Source organism: Mastigoproctus giganteus, chromosome 6 (assembly GCF_048544385.1).
Source record: "Mastigoproctus giganteus isolate SK-2022 chromosome 6, ASM4854438v1, whole genome shotgun sequence".
Taxonomy (NCBI): domain Eukaryota; kingdom Metazoa; phylum Arthropoda; class Arachnida; order Uropygi; family Thelyphonidae; genus Mastigoproctus; species Mastigoproctus giganteus.
The window spans coordinates 89334313-89357648 of record NC_143580.1 but is presented as its reverse complement, the minus strand read 5'-3'; the positions used below and the strand labels follow the sequence as shown (position 1 = coordinate 89357648).

The window sequence follows — 23336 nt, the reverse complement described above, 5'->3', positions numbered from 1 at the left end:
CAGTTAATCAAAAAGGGTTCAGTTTCTCAAATGGTAATATTTTTATAATCTCTTTAATTGAGTATTCTAAAAACTCCATTAAAACGTTTTTTTATTGCGAAATTATCTTTTCAACTAACCGCTTTCTAAATTAAATAATAGTTAATTAATGGAACGAATAATTCAAAACATACGAGAATATTCTTATGGCTTCATGATTGGGAAAAATAGAAACAGTAAATCAGGGGAATCGAATTTATCTTACATTTTAGAGAGTGAAATGCGATGGGAAAATTATATATTAATGGAAACTGTATCAAGCATAATGTACAATCTCGAATCTCTTGGATGGTTTTTATCACTGTTAAAGAGATGTGGTATGAAGTGGGTTTTTTTTTTTTGTAGAAAATATACTCATCGAGGTATGTATGAAAGTTTTAAAAGCTTCATGAATACCAATGGAGTGGAATTTGCTTTAACCACGCAAAAAGGACATTATTTTTATAAATCTATGAAAGCTAAAACATCCAATGTGTCACAAGTGATTATGAAAATCCGCTATTTTCACGCAAGTGTTTACAAGTTTCAGATGATGAATGTTCTAGAATGATCCTACAAAACTCAGGGGACCCTTCCCAGATATTAATAAGATTACTGTTGTAGAAACAATTCGCAAAGTTGAGTTTTCACCTGTCAGTTCCCATTTTTAGGGATTTACCTCAATCTTCAGGAAGAGTTGTTGTGAACCCTTGAGTATGTATTGTTTTGCGGTTTGCTCACAAAAATAACATCTAAATTAATATTCTAGAAAACGATTGATACCTAATTTAAGTTATCGCCTTAATTATAATAAGGCGATAACTTAAATTAGGTATCAAGATTATTTCCTTTGAATAATACCCCAACAAAACTCGACATTAAAATTTGACTCATTAAAACTTTTTCCGAAGAAGTATAATATATAATATAATTTTCCATATAATTTCACTTCATTCTCATTTTGAATATTCGGTTGAGCCATTTTTCGTCAGCTCCATGGTACCTGAAAGTATGGGAGATTTGGTACATTGTTACTAAATGTTTTAAGACCAGTTTGTATTTTCATATAAAAACGTCTGAAAAACTGATATGTAAAGTGACTTTCGCCTGAGACTCGCTAATTCATTTTAGATTAAACATACCATAATTAATATTCAGCGGGATACAGACTCTCTAAATGGTTGATAAGCAGTTGGATAAAATGGGTAAAGAATGGATGCTCTACTCTTTGCAAAATGAGTCCTGCCGAATTTCGAATTAACATTTTAACTATATGTTCTGTAGTATGTTATTTTCTAATGCAGAATTTTTATGAAGAACTCATTTAAAAATTAAAATGAACTTATGGATTAACCTGAGATAGCCAAAGGGTATCTTTTGCGCATATACTGAACACCCCGCTTTTAACCTTTTCATATTAAGTAAAGATGCCCATTAATATAAATGAAAAATAATAATGAAAATGAATTTTAGGTAATATTATGATGTTGAAAGCCATTACAAAATATCACAGATTTATTTTCATTTTTGTACAGTTGTAAAATTTTAAATATTTTTAAATTAAATTTAAGAAACTTCATTTATATATTTTTTAAATATAATATTTAAATTAAGTTCCTTATTGATTTAGTTTTTTCCCCTTATTTTCTCTTCTAAACATTAAAGATTTTACAATCTTTAAAGATTGTACAATCTTCCTCGAGAATTTTTTTAACAAAATACACTATATTCAGTTACATTTTAAGTTTTATTTCAAAATACAGTATTTTATGTATAATTCTTTCCATGCAGTCATATATAGTTTAATCCTTATATCATAAGAGGCATCTTGTGTTTGATTCAAATCGTGTAAGGATAGATCAAGGTTTTTTGTGGTTCCCCCTACCTTTTATTTGACTCAACATTATCAGACATTTTCTTCTCAGTGTGGTACAGATGCATCCTTTATACGTCCAGATAAAACTTATTTCCATTAATATTTTCTTGACATTAATTTAAGTAGAGATAATTTTCGTTAAAAGTATTTCTAGCCCATGGTGTACCGTTATGCTTAGAATTCATGGGCAATTCTAACGCAGAGCATGATGGTCTCAGCTATAGTTTCTGGGTGAAATTCAGGTGGAAGGAAGAGATCCCAGGATGCACCAATATTTTTGAGTGAACTTGATTTCGTAACAACTTGTGTATTCATTTAGCTTATGCAAATGCAGATGCAGCTTTTCAGATGTCATCCGGATAAGGCCTATATGAAAATATTCATATAAATAATGCTGATAATTTTCTTTCTTTGCTAGATAAAAACAATTGCAAGGCTGATTTAAAATTCCCCTTCAGAATCCTAAAATAATTTACCCAGAAGCTACAAGTATTTCATAGTGGTAGAGATTAGAAAACTGTTTATAATGTCATTTTTTAGCTGCATGTAATTCAGTACCTGTTTCTCATTTGTGTGTGATATATGATCATCAGGAATTAAACGATTTTCAAGGTGATTTATGGAAAATAGTGTTCTTTTAACCATTTATCAAATAAATGAATTGTGTACACGATTGAAATACATACAGGAAGCAAACAAAATTCTCCTCTACTGTTGCCCGCAGTAAGTGTTTCTCCTGATGTCAGCTAAATCTTCTTTCGTTCGTTTAGTTGCAATATCTATTCCTATTTTATTCATCACTTGTAAACCCGACTTTTGCATATTAAAATATTATCTTAAACCTGAATCTTGCATAACAAAATACTACTCGTTTATCATATAAAATTGGTTAATTTCAGCGACTGTTCTTAAAACAGTGCAAAACATTTATAGCGGAATTTGATCGATTCTTGCTTGAGCACTTACTATACTCACACCTTCGGATATTTTGATGGTCAAGTCTGAATGTCTAAAAAGGAATGATCTGGAACAGTCATATTTATTTAATTAAATTAAAATTGTACATTAAATTAAACAAAATTAGAATATACAATAAAAATTAAATCAATTTATCTATATTACACAATGTAATAATTAATTATGTGCAAATATACACTGAGCGATCACCGAATTATGACCACCCCTGTGAAAACTGAATGCGACCCGTTGACCATGTGAGGTACGAGAGTGCTCAGTTAGTCGACGTACGTAGCATAGATAAGGTGTCAGTGGTTCAGTAGGTAGTAAAATTCTGAGCGTGATGGGTAAAAGGAAGGATTTATCGGACTTTGATAGAGTACAGATTGTGGGTGCTCGACGAGCTGGTGCCCTGATTTGCTGAAAGGATGGGGTGTTCGAGAGCCGCCGTAGTTAATGTACCAGGCCTGGCGTCAAAATGGTCAAACAACGACCCGACGGCAAAACTGCAAAGGTCAGCGAAAGGTTGGTGTTAGAGGTGAGCGCCGGGTCCGACGACTCGTACAGGCGAACAGGCACTGTTGAGTTGACTATCCAATACGACATGAGCCAACCCGGAACAATATGTGTCATGACCATGCGTCGCACGCTCGCACATATGGGCTATATCAGCAGACGACCCCTATGGTATCGTCTGCTGATCAAGGTTCATGGGCGAAAAAGACTCGCCTGGCGAAAAGAGCATGCAAGTTGGACGTTAGAAGACTGGAAGAAGGTGTGCTGGTCGGATGAGTCACGTTATTTACTCTACACCATGGATGGTCGTGTACGAATTTGGCGTCAACAACATCTGGCTCTTCATTCAACATGCATGGTATCAAATGTGCAGCTCGGTGGAGGCGTTTGTATGGTGTAGGTCATGTTTCACTGGCAGTAACTTTTACCCCTGGTGCATGTGGAACAACGCATCAGTGTCTCCGCTATCGTAAACTGCTTGCTGACTGTGTACACCCCGCTACGTTACACTTTTTCCCGAATGGCCGTGGTGTCTTTTACGATGACAATTCTCCGAGTCATCGGGCACTTGATGTGCGGGAATGGTTTGAGGAACACATTTCTCACTTCCAGCATATCGACTGGCCTCCGAACGTCCCCAGATATCAATCCCATAGAGCACTTGTGGGGCACTATGGAAAGGCATGTCAAGCGTCTGGATACGCCAATGACCTCCATACTTGCATTGATTACACTCTGCTTGGTTGGCCACACGTCCCGAAAGCTTCCGACATCTGGTTGAATCGTTCAATGCCACGTCGAATAGCTGCTGCACTGAGAACAAAAGTAGGACCTACGAAGTATATTATGTAGGTGGTCGTAATTCACTGATCACTGTGTATATTAACTTAAACTAAATTATTCAATAAATTAAAAGTTAAGTGGTAAAAAAGAACAAGAAATAATTTGTGGGGCGGGCGTCTTTGACCACTCGCAAGTAAGGTTTTCTTTTTTTTTTTATCTACAGCTACTGCAAATTTGCGGATGGTGACCACGTGATTCTGTAGTCAATTCCTAAACTGCTAACAAATCTCCATTACTAGCATAAGAATTTTATTTTCTATATATGTAAACTTTTTTGGGGATTAAAACATACAAAGTTGAATGGGTTTTATAAAATATTCATTGCAATATTTTAAAGTTACAAAATTAGTCAACTGGGCCATTCGTCTTCGGGCTTTCCCCAGCTTTTATTAATTACAGGTTAAAAGGAAAAACAACTCTCCCGAATACAAAGGAAGAAGAAGAAAATCTTTGTTCTGTATTGTTTACCTAAGATTTACAATATGACTATCAACTATATATAATACAATAATATGGACCAGGAGTAATATAGAAAATGGTTATTCTAGCACAGTTTTCCACTTTTACAAATACAAAAAAAACCCAATTTTTCCTTAAATTGGTTCATTTTCTTAAAATAAACTAAAAAAAATCGAAAAATTAAAATTAAATTTTTTAAGAAAATAATGTAGGCTTAAGTAAAAACTGCTAAAAAGTCTCCCGTTTTAATATATTTATTTATTTTTATTAGTTAGAATTATCTTTTCATAAAGTTTCAGTTAATAATTTTAACTGAAGCTTTATAAAATTTCGAGAAAATAGAATCAGCTTATGAGGGTAGATTAAAAACTTATTAGAAATTCAATAGGTGAATTCAATCTCTTATAAAGTTTAAAAAAAAAAAAATGATTTCACAGCAAATCAGTTTTAAAGTTAATATTTCAAATTTGTAAACAAGATGAATGTAATATATATATATATATATATATCCATTTCAAGGTAAAAATGGTAAATTTTACCAGGAACTAACTTAGATGATTATTATAATTTAATTTTGAATGAAATGCTAAAGAAAATGATGCAAGTAACATTTCATCAATCTGGCTAGGTTATATGTACTGTTGAATATTTATATATTAATATATATAATCTTTATGAGGAAGTTATTATATTGATTTACCTCAAACTATTAAAAGTAAAAAAAAAATGTTAATGTGAGATATCAAGAAGTGTGTACAGCAGCCAATACACACATCTTGTTAATGTGAGATATCAAGAAGTGTGTACAGCAGCCAATACACACATCTTGTTAATGTGAGATATCAAGATGTGTGTATTGGCTGCTGTAGCAAGAAATCCTCAAAGAATAGCAAATTATAAAAATATGAAAATGAATTAAATTTAAAAAATATTAATTTTTATGTTTCATTAGATATTAGATATTATCCTAAGTTCGAAAAGCAAAACATTATTTCTATTAATGTTTATCTTTACCAAAATAATAATTCAATTTGCCATTTATTGATAATCGAAAATAAATTCGATAAGAACATGAATATATTCTGTAGAAAGAAACATGTTTTTACTAACAATTCTATTAAAGATCATAATTGTTGGATAAAAATGTCACGATTACCATGTTCACAGGTAAATAATGACAAAGAAAAATATATGTGGTGATATGTGTTTAACATATTTTTATTCAGACGAAAAATTAAAACAACTTATAATAGATTAACCGCCAACTCTTAAACTACATAGAAACCTTCCGTCTGATCAATGATCGCCAGTATGGATTCCGTCAGTGTCGATCCACTGGTGATATTCTGGCTTATGTTACCCATTTATGGACTAATTCAATGGAAAAGTTTGGTGAAACACAAGTAGTTGCTCTTCACATCGCAAAGGCTTTTGATCGTGTTTGGCATAAAGGTCTCCTAAACAAGCTTCCATCTTATGGTTTGCCAACTGTTTTTTGTAATTGGTTATCCAGTTTTCTCTCTGGTCGCTCACTGAAGGTGATGGTAGATGCCTCTCTGTCTATCTTTTGCATAATGCTGGTGTCCCCTAAAGTTCAGTTCTTTCCCCCACTCTTTTCCTCTTGTATATTAATGAACTTCTTCCATTGACTGGAAATCCTATCCATAGTTTTGCCGATGGTAGCACATTACATTCCACTTTCTGTTTTGAGAAACCTTGCTCTGCTCAATCAGCTTCACCTTCTCGGATACCCGCTAACAATTCCTTAAATGCCGATCTCCAGGTAATTCTCCAGTGGGACAAAAACAACTTAGTTGATTTCAGTCCTTCTAAAACTCAGTCTTGTCTTATATCTCGCAAAGGATTCTTCTGCTCCTATGCTTATCTTTGGTGACACTCCGATTTCTAGGCAAAGTGATCTCTCTTTTGGGGATTACCCTGACTTCTAATATCTCTTGGCACAAGTACATTACAAATACTGCTTCCTTTGCATCTAAAAAACTTCGTTTTCTCTTTCGCTCTCGGTATTACTTTTCTTCCAAACAGCTGTTCACTCCGTACAAATGGCAAATCCGCCCTACCGTGGAACACTGTTCCCACATCTTAGGCAGTATCCCCAAAACGTGGCATCTCCGTAGCCAGGTGGGAAGGAGCAGCAGTGCGTAGCACGCGCTTCTTGATTAGACCGGAATTCGAGCCCGTCACCACCAAATGCGGAGGATGCGTAAAGGTCAGGGAATGATCACTGCATATCCCGGAGCAATATGGCCATCGTTGCTAATGCTCCTAAAAAACCAAATAAAAAAACAAGCCCCCAAAACCTCTCCAGGCTTCTTGATTCCATTCAGAAGAGGGCAGTTAGATTAATTAATGATTCATATCTAACAGTCTCTCCACTCGCTGTCTCGTAGACGTACTGTTTCTGCTGCATGCCTCTTCTACAGATACTTCCATGGGCACTGTTCTTCTGAATTGTCTTCTATAATTCCCGCTCTCTCTTTCAAAACAGTCCGAACACGTGCCGCCAAACCTCCATTTACTGTCTAACTTCAAACTCACAGAACCAACTTTTCATCTTCCTCGTTTATTCATTCAACTGCCATTTTCTAAAACAATCTTCCTTCATACGTATTTCCTGAAAATTACAGTCTACAGAAGTTCAAGTCCAATGTCACCAAATACATTTTTCTTTTCTCAACCTCCAACCCAAGCACGGTACTAAGTACTATAGGTTCTAATACCTCTCGTGTTTGTGGTTTTCAAAAAAAAAAAAGAGAGTACAATTCTCTGTTAAATGAATTTCGTACCTTGTACAATTTGGAATAGGGATGGAGGTTATAACTGCAAGCAGAAATAATTGTAAAATCATAATTCAAAAAAAAGTTTTGATTATCATACTGAGGAACGAAGAAAACATTATTGACAAGTGCAGATGATAAACTGTTAAGGTAATATTATTTAAAATTTAGCATATAAAAATAAATATTACTAGAGATGACTCCTACACAAAGGGACTATTAGAAGAGACTATTTTAATACAATTTTTCATGAAGTATTCAAATATTCATTAATTTGCACAATGAATATTAATTGAATATTCTTACGTAGTAGTACAAAAAGCATTCCCAGTAGGCTGTTAGTTCACACTGGCTGATTGAATGCTAGTTGTACTCAGATAACATTTTTTATATTGTTTTTATCAATTGATTTATTACAACAGATTAGAACTCTCTATACGTCGTGTAATTATAACAACATTAATCCTAAGATTTTTTTTTTCCATGACTTGATTTGATTCAAAATAGGTAGGTGTGATAGAAAATTGTGATAAGAGAATTTGTTTTATCAGGTATGTGTCTGTGGGCATGCAATGGAAAGGAATAGGACCCAGTAACTTCTATATTTTATTATTTTCAATTTTTGTAATTTACTTTAGGAAAATGAAGGCGTTTTATAGAGCATTTTTCTATGTTTGTAAAAGTGTTCTAGAATCCCCTTTTTTTTTTTTTTATACCCAGAACCTTGACATAACTTAAATGTGCATGAAGTACAAATAAGAATAACACATGAAATATGTGATAAGTTCAATAAACATACATAAATAAAGTTGGAAATACACAAGTTCTGAGATGAACAGGAGAAACAGATTTCCAAAATCCTCGAGAAGAAAATATTTACAAGCTCAGAGGTCAGCACGTTTTTTTGATCCTGCATGTAGTAGCATCCTGTTCCGCAACACTTCGCATGCAAGAGAGTTCATCAGTGCTCCAGAAGTGCTTTCCTATGCCTCAGATGGCAGGTGATACATCATTTGAAAAGCAGATATCAGGGACGAAACAACGGCTGAGCCAATTCGCCCAGTGATTGCCTGTAATTGCCAACGACTCAAATTTCTGGAGACATCCAGATATAGGGATTTTTCTTTTTTATGAGAAGTATCGGGCCAGGTAGAAATCTGTCGCAAATCTTCAGCCTTCAAATGGCACTTGAAGAAGAGTAACTATTCTGGTATTCCTCTGTTGGGAAGGAAGGCTATGCTTGTGAGTTTTGTCACTGGCGAAGATAGATTTTAGAAGAAAACAAACAGCAGGAGTCCACATTTCAGGGCCATACAAAACGGTAGGGTACACGACGGTTTAGTGATGTCATAGGTAGTTTTTGCATCCGTTACATAATAAGATTTTGACAGACTGTCCAATGCAGTTGGCTTGATTTAGAGAGCGCAGATTAATTTGACTGTCAAACTTAAGTTGGGATCGAAATTTACACCAATACCTCTGTTTTGTCACATTTGGATTTACTGAGCTATCAAGTGGAACGGTTATGAGTGTGGAGACTGCTTCAAATATCTCATATAATGGCCATTTTAAGAAGTACAGAGGGACGAAAGCATGTTCGCCTATCTTATCCTACAGAAATTGTGTTCTGCAGAGGATAGCTCAAAACAAGATCTAATGCTTCCGTTTTGTGTTGTTTGGTAAATTTACTGTACAATTTACATACTCCTCCGACCCTTCCCAAGGAACGGTCTCAAAAATCATGTAGACAGGAAAAATCAGCGCCATAGAAGTATCGTTTTGAATATATAAACTCTTGTTAATATATCACAAAAACAACACAAATCTTACCTCTTAGTACAGTGGAAGTAATTGTAACTCCATCTTCTCGTTTCCATGAAACAAAACTGACATAATCTCGAACAAAGGTCGGCACGTGACAGCGCAGCACAGCGGTATTTCCTTTCACCACGAATTCGTCATAAACCTGAACTTTATATTTCCTTTGAACCACTGGAAATCCAAAATAGGTCCATTAGTTCGCTAAATTAGCTTGATTTTAAATGGTCGACATATTATCAGGTTGTCATATACATGTTACAGTTCTATACATAGAGCCTGTGTAACAATTGCTGTGCGTCGTATTATCACATAATAGAAAGAAACTATAACACCAAGTTAAAATTCATGAAATAATATTACATAACTATAAGTTGTACATAAATTACGGTTCACATATGATGTATAAACTTCCTATCCAAGAAAGGTGTGGTAGACAGAGAGCATTAGAGCACGTTTCTCAAATTGTACCTTTTGGTGTTGGGTAACTCGTGATAGACTGAATAGTGGTCTGAGATCGAAACTTTCTCCAGCAGTTTGTGCGTATCTTACAAAAACTGGTTTGTTTTTTGCTTTGAAATAACATTGGCATGCGCAGTAAAGTACAATTATCCATATTCTGCTGTAAATTAAAAGAGAAAAATTTATATTTTAATACAAGGTGATATAAATGATAATATAGTTCTGGATGTTATTGCTGATAAAAATATGCCATTTTGTATAAAATGAGGAAAGGTAGTTAACTTAATTATGCATCTACAAAAAAAGCTCTTTCGTGCTGTGGCCATAGTCAAAAAGTACCCATCGTCCAATTTTTCCTTTAAAATTTTCAAATTCTCCATTCCTACCACCCTTCCAGACAACTCATTTCAACGTTCATAATACTCTGCCTGCATAAGCTCAAGTCTACCGTTATTCTCTTTTATTTTATATTTATGCCCATTGGTTCTTGTCTCACTCAACAGTAAGAATATCTCTCATTTGTTTTTAATAATCACCCTGAAGAACTTATGCACCTGAATAAAATTCCCCCACCCAAAGTGTCTAGTTTCTAAACTCGGCAGACCACATCTTCTATGCCCTTCTCATAGAAATAATGCTTAGTGGTCTTCTCTGTCCCCGCTTCAGATTTTCTTTGTTTAGATATGGCTCGAAACCTGGATACAATGCTCTGAGGGTGGCGCAATGACGCCTTGTAGTGGCATAGTATTTAGAGTTAGGTGCCACCTGTGGTTTCCCACATCTGCGCCGTATGTACTCTGTGATGGAATGCAGAACTAATGCATAAGCCAGAAAAAAGTGTAATGTCTGGTTTATGCAGTACATGTGTATGTATTATGTTATGTTTTGCTGCTGTGTCTCTAGCTACTTGGACGCAGGGCCCCCTAGTTGAACCATACGTTGCCCGCCACCACCACTGGGAGGTGAGCCAGGCTGCCTTGATACTCTGGCTGATCTCTGCCAGGGTCACCTGAGCTTTCTGGACAGAGACAAAAAAAAAAAAAAAAAAAACAAAGAAGAGAGTGGGGGAAGATAGTAGAAGTGGTGGAGTCAAAATAAGCAAAAGGAGGAGTATGAGGAAAGAAGGCATTCTCCAGCGGAAAGAAGAGGTGGGAAGGGAAATGTAGGAATCAGCTCTGGTCTGGAAGCCCACCGAAGGCAAGGGAAAGGAAGACAGCTTGCAGAACAAGGACGTTCTACAAAGTTGGGTAGGTGCAACGGGAAGTGTCTGAGTTTGATATATATCAGTTCAGTGCCGTCATTCCAACGTGGAAGATTTACAGTTAGGTTTTCATTCAGTTCTGATAGTGGCCGGTGATGAGAGAAGAGCATGTACGAGGAGATCTCATAGCGGTTTCAGGAACGTCTGGTGTGGATGTCTATGTTGTGGGATCAGACGTGGAGAGATGATACCAACGCCTTTTGAAGACTGCTGAGGCATACCTGCTAAAAACGCTTCTTTTGATTTTAACAGGTTGCTCTCCGGACTGAGTGTGGTTAAATTTGTATCCAGTAACAGTTGATTACGTAGGTCCAGGTAAATGTTACACGAGTGCATTACGTGGTGCCAGTTTTCCACAAACACAATGGGCATTGTTTACAAGCCCAAAGTCCTGAAGTCGCTTTTTGTATGACCCATGTCCTGTCAGAAGAAAGGTAGCGTGTAAATTAGGGAAGAACCAGTCAAGTCTTTGTTTGTTGAGGTAGGAGACACTAGGTAGAAATAGCTTGGTAGTACTGCCTTTGGTGGAATCATCCCAACAGATTAGCCAGAGGGAAACAAGTTCCTCTCAAGTACGCTGGAGTTCTTCTTTCGGATTTGCATCGACAGTTTTTATCCGCAGGAATTCAGTTTCTTTATTCTTTCTGATGGAATGTGAAGGCCGCTTGGTGGAGGTCAAGGGGGGATACAACCTGTTAATACTTGTAGTGCCTCTGTTGAGGTCGTTCTACAATCCCGAGTCATTTTAATAGAATCAACCGTTGTAAATTCAGAATAATTAATGATTAATGAAAACACTTTCGAGCGTACAGACCAGTAAGGCTCCTGGAGTTGATGGAATATACCCTATAATCTTAAGAGAGGCGGCAAGCGAGTGCATTGAACCATTGAGGCTAATTATGCGAGCATCACTAGACTCTTGGGAGATTCCCTTGGATTGGAAAAGTGCAAATGTATCTCCCATACATAAGGGTGGCTCTAAAAGTGAAGTTGGAAATTATCGACCTGTCAGTCTGACTTCAGTAGTAGGGAAAATCATGGAGGCAATCAACAAGGGTGGAATTCAGGATCATTTGGATCGAATTGAAATTCTCAAGGATACTCAGCATGGTTTTGTAAAGGGTAAATCATGTTTAACAAATCTGGTTCGCTATTTCGAAAGGGTCACTCACGAGCTGGATTTAGGGAATAATTTTGACATTGTTTATTTAGATTTCAGCAAAGCTTTTGACTCAGTCCCACATGAGCGGTTGCTTTATAAGCTGGAACAGGTTGGAATCACTGGGAAAATCCTTAGATGGACATAAGGATGGCTTCAGGGCAGGAGGCAGAGGGTTGTGATAAATGGCTATTCCTCAGATTGGGTTGATGTAAGAAGTGGGGTTCCCCGAGGATCAGTATTAGGACCACTGTTGTTTTTAATTTTCATAAACGACATTGATGAAGGGATAGAGGGCATGATGTCTAAATTTGCAGATGATGTTAAAATTGGTAGAGTAGTTAATGATCACTGTCAAGCTGAGCTTCTTCAGAGAGACCTAGATAGACTTCAAGAATGGTCAGAAAAATGGCAGCTGTGCTTTAATATAACAAAGTGTAAGGTATTACACCTGGGAAACAGTAATCCCAAAAAAACTTATTCACTTGGTGGAGTTCAACTAACCCAGTACTGGAGGAAAGGGACTTGGGTGTTACGATACGGTCAGAGATGAAATTCTCTGAGCATTGTAAACAGGTTGCAAGGAAGGCCCATGGTGTCCTATGGATGATCTATCGAACTTTTGCAAGTAGAGATAGGGACGTGATAATCCCATTATATAAGGCTTATGTTAGACCACACTTGGAATACTGTGTTCAAGTATGGAGACCGCACCTAAAGAAAGACATCGAGCTTCTTGAAAGGGTGCAAAGAAGGGTGACTCGCCTGGTGAGATCGGCAAAAGGGCGTCCTTATGAAGAAAGACTTCGAATATGTGGGTTGCAGAGTTTGGAAACTAGACACCTTAGAGGAGATTTGATTGAGGTGTTTAAGGCTCTGAGAGGCATCAGCAAAATGAATGAGGACAAAATTTTCAAGATTATAAATGATGCTAGAACTAGGGGACATAAATTCAAGTTACGGGGGGAAATGTTTAGATTGGACTGCAGGAAGTTTAATTTTAGTCAGCGAGTTATAAATTACTGGAATAAGTTGCCTTCATGGGTGGTAGAGACCCGACAGTTTGGGGAAATTCAAAGGTCATGGGATAGTACTTTCGGGTAAGGGAAGCGCATAGGATGATAGGTTTAATTTCCTTTTTATTTATATTTTATTTTATTTTTTTTATTTATTTATTAATTATTATTATTTAGTTTTTTATTTATTATTTTTTGTTTTTATCATTGTTTTGTTCGGATTTTTTTTTTTTTTTTTTTGTCTGGTGCAGCATAAGCCATAAGTATGTTAAGGGTCTGACGGCTCCGGGGATTTCTCCCATCTCCCCGTATGTTCTTTGTATCGAGTGACAGTACCCTGTCTATGCCAGAGGTTTAAAAATAATGTATGGGTCATGTGGTATGTAGTTTGTTGTGCCCATTGTTCATCCGGCCTATTGGCCGCCGGGCCCCAAGTGGGACCCGGCGTTACCATACCTAGCGACGGGGACGCCGGCCGGGTGTACCAAGAGACTAATTATACTCTGGCAGGTCCTGCCACTTACTTTCCTGGGATTTCGGTGACGAGGACCTAAAATAAAGGTTGGAGTTATCGCTAAGTTGGAGTTATCGGTTTAAGTAAAATTGCATTTAGAAAGCGCTGCGTGTGGTTTTACTCTGAAAGAACTATTTCTAGAGAGCCTAAAAGGTCGGGCAAAATTTGATGTGATTTAAATTTGGACATGTGGAGCAGTCACTATACAAGAGAAAGTGTTGGGAGGGGAAGGTGAAGACTGGGGGGATGAAATAGGAAGAAGAGGGATGGATAGAGAGGTGACCCCCATTTCAGTGGGGCATGCCCTTGCCCCACCAGAGTGAAAATATGGGGAGGAGAGGAGAAGAGCAAATACCCCCTCCCCCTCCCCGAAAAAAAAAAAACCGCACAAGGGAGTGCAGTTTTGGGTCAGTAGTAGGCCATTCAAATCATCCTAAAGTCTTGTCTTTCTGTGGTATGGTGAGTTTTTTGCTTGTGTTTTTTTTTACTTGTTTGACTTCCTGCATTCGTTCTAGTTGGGTTGCCTTTGGTATGTTTCTATCATTGTTTTCCTTCTAGAAAATAGATCCTGGTCATATTGACTTGAGTGCCTTGTAGTCCTCTTGAGTGTCTAGCAGTCTGGGTTCTTGGTTGTCTGGGATATATTGGATTGACGTTATTAGCTGTAGTCGCAGGTCGTCATACAAATTGCACTCAAACATTAAGTGTCTCCAGGACTCCGGGTTGCCACAGGGACAGTCCGCGTTATTTATGATACCAAGTTGGTGAAGTTTAGCTTTAAACGGGCCGTGTCCTGTAAGGAGGAAGGTGGTATTTCGACCAGGGTGAAACCACGCTGGCGCCTTAGGGTACAGCTTGGTGACAGTGGTGAGGAATCTTCTGGTCACTGCACCTTTTTCTGTGTTGCTCCATCTCCTCTGCCAAATCTGGATGAGGTGGTCGGTGATTCTTCTCTTCTCATAGTTGCGGTCATTAGTGATGTCAGTGGTGAGGTCATACATCGTAGCCGATGTGTTTCTGGCAAGATGGTAGAGCAGACCACAGCGGGTAGCTTCGAGATCCAGGGGTAGAATTCCTACCAGGACTTGGAGGGCAGCCGTGCTAGTCGTTCTAGTTGCTCTCGACATGATAAGGAGGATGGTCCTCTGAATGGTTTCGAGGATTCGTTTATTCACTTCTAGTGCCGCCCTCGCGTACCAGACAGGGGAGCCATATGTGATGGCAGGGATGAAGAGAGCTTTGTAGTACAAAGACAGGATAGTACGTCTGAGTCCACAGTCCCTGCGAGTGACTCTAGCGAGGAGGGCCGCGTATCTTCTTATCTTTTGTTTAATATATTCTAGGTGTGGCTTGAAATTTAATTTTCTGTCCAAGATTATTCCTAGATATTTAATCTGTTCGCACAGCTTAACTGTTTTGTTCTCAATCTTAATTTGTGGTGGTCTCCTTAAGTCTAGCATACCTTTTAGCAGCACCGAATTTGTCTTGTCGGGTGCTAGTTTGAGCAAGTGTAGCTTCGTCCAATCTAGCAGCTTTTGCAGGGCATCATTTGCTTGGATTTCTAAGGAGGATCTGCTGTCAGCCTCGATGGTCAAGATCAAGTCATCTGCATAGGCCTGGGCCTCCACACCACGCAGATCCATGGCGAGGAATTCATCCAGGACAAAGTTCCACAGGAGCGGCCCCAGGACAGAACCCTTGGGGCAGCCCCTGCGGACTGGGCGACTGAGGCATTTATATGGTGTGGTAACTTGCACTGCTCTATCAGCCAGGTAATCCTTCATGCAATAATAAAGATTCAATGGAAGGTTGGCAGCTCTGAGTCTCGCCAAGACGCTCGGCCACCAGAGGGTGTCGAACGCCCCAGCGAAATCCACTGCGATGACGAGGAAGTATTTCCTTTTACAATGGGCGACTCTAGAGAGGAGGTTCTGTATTGCTTCGATAGTGGATTTGCCAGGAGTAAATCCGTATTGCTTTGTCATGTTAGGATTTGCTTCATTATAATGCCTTGTGATTCTTGTATGTAGCAGCCGTTCGAATATTTTACTGAGGGTTGGTAGCAGGGCTATGGGTCTGTAGGTCATAAGCCATAGGCTTTCTTGCACCATGCGGCCGTTACTAATACTAATAACGTTCCTAGTGCTGATGATGGACAAACGATGGAACCATACGGCAGCGCCGTATGTTACGAACGGTACAAAAACAGCTGAATAAAGAAGCTAGAGTGCACGTACCTTAAGACCCGAGTCTTTTGCGGGTGAAGCGAGCAAGCATATTGATATAATTTTTGGCCTTCTCTTTCATGGACTTTAGATGTGGCATGAAAGTTCTGCGATCATCTAGGGTGACGCCTAAATATTTGAATGAACGTTGATTCTTCAGTGTATGTCCTTTTTAACGAATGGTTGGTGGTCTGTTGATGTCAAGACGGCCTTTGAGAAGCAGGGTTCTGCTTTTATCTGTAGAGATTTCCAGCTTATTCTTTTCAGCCCAAACCGACAGGGCATTTAAGACTGTTTGCTCTGGTCTCAATAGCTGCACGAGTAGGGCCCTCAACAACGATAACCAGGCCATCCGCCTTGTAGTGAATGATAATGGCCTCCCTCTCTTTCATGCAAAATTCCGATGAATCATAGACAGAACACAAAGTTCCCTTCTTCCCGCCTTCTTACATTACATGTCGAACACCCCTCGACGCGGGTACTTGTACGTGGTGAGGGGGAACTCCCAGTGACGCTGTTGGATCTCCAGGTTAGCATTACTGGGATCCAACGCCCGCAGCCTAGGTTCCAGGCTAACATCAGTGGAACCCGGCGTGTTTATCGTGCCCTGCGACCCGTGGAAATTCGGAAAGGGGGAACCGAGTGGCCTAGTTCCAATACTTTGGCCCCTGCTTCGATAAGACGGGTGATCCTGGTAGACCCGGCTAGGTCAAGCGGCTAGTAGGTTCGCCTGCGAGGATCAGCCGTGCTAATGTTATGCCCCTACCCTCATGGTCCGAGGGACAGGATTGACGCTGGCGGCGATGCGGTTATGGTGTCTGGGTAGCCCTGGCGTCCCACTCCCGAGAGCATTTATTGCTTGCCGGGTATTGGGCGTCCCTTTGGGTTCCGTGATGGATGGAGAGCCCAGGCACTGAATAAATACAAAAACTCTATGAATCCTGATAAAGTAATTTCTTTTGGGGCCCGAACCCTGTCTCTAACTGAAAATGAAATTGATGAAAGAGAAAAATGCAATGTAGCAAAGAGGGCACGAACTGAAGAACCATCAGGTCCCATCCATTGAAACCCATTAGGAAAATGTAACCCTTCTTTATACAGAAAGGTTTAGAGAGAGTTCGCAGGTTCTCCTAAATCAATCAGGAGGCTTCGTTCTGGAGACCTCTTAATTGAAACAAAAAGGACAGACACTCAAAGCAGCTACTCCGTCCAACATCGATCGGAGGCATACCGATAACGGTGACACCAGACAGAACACTAAACTCATCGATAGGTGTCATCTCTGAATGGGACTTCCTTGAGGTCACTGAAGAAGAATCTGTACCGAACTAAAACTAAAGGGAGTGGTAGCTGTGAAATAATTTCCATGCGTAAGGATGGAAAGTTCATACCAACTAGAAACATCATCCATATATTTAATTCTCCAACATCTGCTGACGAGATAAAAGCTGGGTACATCAACTGTAATATCAGGCCATACATTCCAAACCAATTGCAATGTTTAAAGTGACAAAATTATAGGTATACTCGGATGGCCTGCCGGGGAGTAACTGCTTGTGTTCGTTGCGTGTTTACTCCAGGGCATGTCAGCAGTGGAAAGAAGAGAAGGAGATACAAAGGTTCGAGGCACAGCTGAACATATCCTACCAGGAGGCAAGGATAGCAGTCAAACCAATAAATAGCAAAATGCCAATATATGCGGAGAAAGTTGCAGGGAAACATTCCATTGCACTACAAATCGATATGTCTATCCCAACAAAGGAATCATTCACTCCTAGTGCGCTCTGTTTATTAAGCTCTCAAAAACCCACGCAAAAACCCAGTCAGCTGCCACTCCAATATCAATACTTCCTAGCGCTCCACCACTACCAAAACCAAGCGTGGAAAGAAAAGTAATAAAATCCTGGAGCGCCACCGACAACGCAAGAGAAAATTGATGTGGAAAACAAGGATGTAGCTGACGATTCAGTCCTGAAACTCTTAGCGGCAGAAAATGAAGAAATAGAAACAGATCAAGGCCCAGTCTTTCCAAAGAGAGAAAAATCCAGGACTGAGAAAATAAAGCCCTCAGTCCTTCAAAAGCCACCAGACGGACCACCAAAATCTAAATAATGGCTATACTAAAATATTTACAGTGGAATTGCCGTGCATTCCGTGGGAATTGATGATATCAAGGCCCTCCTGCGTAAGCATGAGCCAACAGGCTTTTGCCGGCAGGAAATTTATTTAAAGGCAAATGAGGATCCTCACTTGCGTAACTGCTCTATTATTCGTAAAGACAAAGCCGGGGTTGGATCTGCCCATGTAGAAGTCGCCATCCTTGTGGGCATGAATAACCCCTTCCAAACCATACCACTTACGTCCTCCTTAGAAGCCGTAGCAGTTCGTATTACAGTAGGGTTCCTCCTAATTGTTTGTTCGATATATTTGCCACCTGGGAATGACATCTCCCAGGATGCCCTTGATGATCTCATTAAACAATTTCCACCCCCTTTTTTATTATTAGGGGTATTAATGGACACAATACTATGTGGGGTAGCTCTGACATCAATACGAGGGTTCAGATTATCGAGCATATGCTTGAAGACAATGATTTGGCGCTCCTAAATTTGGGTTCTCTTACCTTCTTCCACATGTCTATCCGTCCATTTACTGCGATAGATCTCTCTACATGCTCCCTGTCACTCCCTTCCTCTTTGTATATGGGAGGTGGATGATAACATTTACAGTAGCAATCACTTCCTCGTGTTATCCACCCTTTCGAATGGGAGGCAATGCCACCCGTCTAGAATAACACGGTGGAAGCTCGATCAGGCTGATTGGGATTGCCTTCAGACAACTGGCAACGTTGAATACCATCACAGTCAGCCAGGAGCCAATTAGTGTCGCAGTTATGTACATCACAGAAAGAATCGTCCAAGCAGCGGAAATTGAAATTCCGAAGACCATGGTGGAATGGAGATTGCACAGAAGCACGAAAGGCTCAAAACAAAGAATGGAGTATATTTCGCCGTTACCCTGCCATAAATAACCTAAAGCCTTCAAACGTGCACGAGCCAAAGAACGTTTTGTTAGACGTCAGAGTCAGAAGGAATCTTGGATTAGCTTCACTTCTTCTACCTCCCAGACAACGTCACCAAAAGTCGTCTGGGATAAAGTCCGGAAAATGAACGGCAGATACACGTCGTACGATACATGGATCCTAGAAAGTAATGGATACATAATTGCAGAACCAACCGCAATTGGGAACACTCTAGGGTAGGCATTTGCCAAAGTGTCTGCCAAAACATTATACCTCCTGAGTTTCTGGCCCTGAAACAAAAAGCTGTAAGGTTGCCGTTGAAGTTTTCTTCAAAAAACTCTAAGGCCTACAATCAACCATTTACAGAACTTGAACTGAAAGTGGCACTACATCAGTCCAAAGCTAGTGCTGTTAGGCCAGATGATATGCATTATGAGATGGTTAACCATCTTTCATCTCGTTCTGTGAATCGGCTCCTCTTTCTTTATAACAGAATCGATCTTGAGGACCAATTTCCGGACTCCTGGTATAAGGAAATCGTTCTTGCCTTTCCCAGGCCAGGAAAGGATCCAAAAATTCCGAACAACTACCGTCCTATTGCTCTGACAAGCTGCCTGTGCAAGATTCTGGAATTAATAGTCAATGCACGGCTTATGTTGGTATTTAGCAGCAAATGATCTCCTTTCCAAAGTATAATGTGGCTTCCGATGGAACAGGTCAACACCCGACCATCTAATACGATGGGAAACATCCATTCGAGATGCTTTCCTGATACGCGAGCACCAGGTGTAAATTTTATTTGATAGGGTAACGGCGTATGACACAGCTTGAAGATTTGTAATTTTAAAGGATATAACCCCCCTTTATTAAAAGTTTTTATTAAACCGTTCATTCCAAGTTCGTGTTGGCTCCGTTCTCTCTCGCTCTTTTTGCCAAGAAGAGGGAGTCCCACAAGGGTCAGTTTTAAGTGTTACGCTTTTTGCGATCAAAGTTAATTTTATTACTGAACAACTTCCTGGAACCGTAAACAGTGCCCTCTTCGTCGATTACTTTACCATCTTTTCACAGTCATGCAATGTGAGGGTTATCGAAAGGCAATTGCAAAACGCAGTGGACCACGCCAACTCCTGAGAAATGGCTAATGGTTTCAGATTTTCTCCTCAGAAGACCGTGTGCGTACACTTTTTTTCGAATACGTAACCTTCATCCGGAACTTGAAATCAAGCTCGGACAAAATATCATTCCAAAATATCATTAAAAATTCTTGCGGCTGATATTCGATAATAAGTTGACATTTCTACCACATATCCGTCAACTGTTTTGGTCTTGGCGCATTATAGCCTTAGATGCTAATGCGCCAATAAAATTCAAATCAAATCAAATCAAAATCAAGTCAACTGCGGACAAAGTGCACAAGGGGATTGAATCTCCTACGAGCCATTTCGTCCAATAATTGGGGAGCAGACTACTGCACCTTTATCGTGCACTTGTTCGTTCGCAATTAGATTATTTGTGTCAAGTATACGCATCAGCAAGAAACCGTGTACTACGATGGCTAATCCCAGTCCATCATTAATCCATCCGCATTGCTACTGGAGCTTTAGAACATCCCCAGTCCAGAGTTTATACATCGAAACAGGCGAACCGGCACTGTCCCTGCGACGAAGGCAATTGTCAAAAACAAACTTTTAAAATGAAATCACTGCTAGACAACCCTACGTGGACATCCGTTTTCGAACCATTATGGGAAAAGCTCTATAACACCTGTCAGACTGCCAACCGTCCCTTTGAGGCGCCTCCGTAGCCAGGTGGGCAGGAGCAGCAGTGCGTAGTACACGCTTCTTGATTAGACCGGGATTCGAGCCCGTGACCACCAAATAGGGAGGATGCGGAAAGGTCAGGGAATGACCACCGCATATCCCCGGAGCAATATGGCCTTAGTTGCTAATGCTCCTAAAATACCAAATAACAAGAACCGTCCCTTTGGCATTCGCGTCCAAGAGCTACTCAGAGAACTTCACATTACTGTAGATAATGTTGTCCAGACACCAAGGTAACATTTTCCACCATAGCATGCCCACTCTCCACCATGAAATTTTACCCTTAATATCGGGGGAAAGGAAAGCACTGTATCTTTACTGTACAATAAAGATTTTCTTCTTCTTCTCATCTGTCTACCTACAACTCTATGCTGCCCATCAATCTACCTACTCTGATTTCCTGCTCGTCTTTACTGATGGCTCGAAATCAGTCATCTGTAGGATCCGCTTCTGTCTTCTCAGAAAATTCCTCCTCGGTTTCTCAGAAAATTCCTCAAGAGTTCAGTATATTCACAGCAGAGTTGTACGCTATAGAGCTTGGACCACATTAAAAGTAATAATTTAAAAAAGTGTATGGTTTATACTGATTTTTTTAAAGCACATTACAGCCCTTATCCACAATCAGATAATTCCAGGGTCCGGTAGAAGTTGTTTACGCTTTGTGAATCTACATTTGATATCCGTTTCTGCTGGATTCCAAGTCACATTGGGATCGAAGGAAATGATATGCAGACGCTGCAGCAAGATCAGCACAGTCCCACAGCAGTCACAGCCCAATAGTCCCAAATACAGACTACGGGCAAGTGATAAGAAATGCATTACGTGCCCAGTGGCAATAATTATGGCATGGACAGTCCACAAACAAGTTTTATCAAATCAAGCCTGTTATCGAAAGATGGCAGTCTAGTCTGCGCAGGAGTCGTAGAGAGGAAGTTGTTCTAGCTCGCGTCCGCATAGGACATAGTCGTCTGACGCACCATTTTCTGTTGAGGCTGACGACGCTCCTGTGTGTGAGTACATCTTTAACTAATAGACACATTTTAACTGAATGTCCACCACGTTTTAGATATGAACGCCCTATATCTTTTACCGCTTTTAATTGTGACTGAGCCCTATACACTCAGCCAGTGACCACGTGTCAGCTGTTTTTAATTATTTAAAACTGCTAAACTTATTTACATCTTTTCAACATACACTCTTTTGTCAACATATTACATTTTATATATCGTTTATACCTTGTTGACTGACATACATATTTTTGTACAAATCGTTTTCTGATATAGTGACGAATATTCCCGGGTAACTGTAATATTTTAACTTTTGTTTCTGTACTTTTAATGTGTCTTCTCATTTATCAGGTTGTTGTTGTGCCAGTAAACCCAAACCAACCAAACATGTCGAACATTATATCTTTCTGTCGTTATTTCCATATGGTTTATTTTTCTTTACCTTTTTTCTCTAATTGAGTGATTGGTCACGTTGTTCCCGAATTCAACGTATTATTTTAATGTATTGTGATGAATGTAAGATGTTAGTTATAAATTAATAATAAACAACGTCTCGTTTAAAAGGCCCGTCTTATTGACCAACATTCGGAAAATTCTTATTCGTCTCACCTTGTATAACTAAAATGGTACGACTTCTAAATTAAACTTTTTTTTTTTTTTTTTTTGTGGTCCAATTTCCTAATTTTCTCTTCTTTGCCATTCATTCTTTAATTTACAAGAGAAAGCGTCCCTATTCTTCGTTATAATTGATAATTTTCTTAAAATACTTGATGCAGAAAGTAAATTAATATATTATCGCAGATTACTTGTATTCTTCCCATTGATAATTATAAAGACATTGCCTCCCCCTCGTTTTACGGTCCCTTCACAAGGCTGACTGCCAAATATTTATCGCAAACCATGCCTAGAGAAATCAAATTTTCCATGATGACACAAAAAAGCACATAAACAGCTGAAACATCAAAAAGAGTCTCTTGCAGACGTGACATTTTGTGTTGGAATCCAGCTGTTCAATCAAAAAAGAACAGCTCCTCGCTCTTCATAACTTCGGTAATAGTGTTTAAACTCTACATTCTAGGTACCATGCATCTAGCCAAGCCAGGTAATTGACATTCTTAATTCCATCTCTCTACAACTCAACAAAAATACAAAAACACCTATACAGAACCTATACAAAAGAGTATAGGTTCTGGAATTGGGTTCCACCGAACTGTAGTGTTCTCTGAGAGTTTGCTGGTGTTCCATGAGATTTTTAATGAGAGAGATATGATTTTTGCAATCTGTGTTACAACTGTTTTTCTTTTAAGATAGGTCGGGCCAAAAACGCAGAAAGAAGTCTAAAATTAGAATTTTTGGATACATTATCCAGATTTCAATACGAATAAGAAATATCCAAGATTTCGTACTATCTAAAACACTACGTTTAAAAGTGCGCACCGTATAGTCATAAGGATCCCAGAAGTTCTGCAAATATTCGGTTAATTGATTTTTAATTCAGTTTAGTTTATAGATATGTTAAGTGTTTTTAATTTAAAGTTAATGATTAATGTTTTAAAAAATATTAG

The 23336-nt window shown here is 39.1% G+C and overlaps 1 protein-coding gene across 1 annotated transcript in view; it reads right to left on the bottom strand.

The window, feature by feature from the left end:
• Positions 1-23336, bottom strand: part of LOC150084458 (cell adhesion molecule Dscam1-like) — a 435843-nt gene that overhangs the window by 276406 nt on the left and 136101 nt on the right. The window contains exon 3 of the mRNA XM_090376242.1: positions 9298-9459. Coding sequence (XP_090232368.1) covers positions 9298-9459 — 162 coding nt within the window. The remainder of the gene's footprint in view (positions 1-9297; positions 9460-23336) is intronic.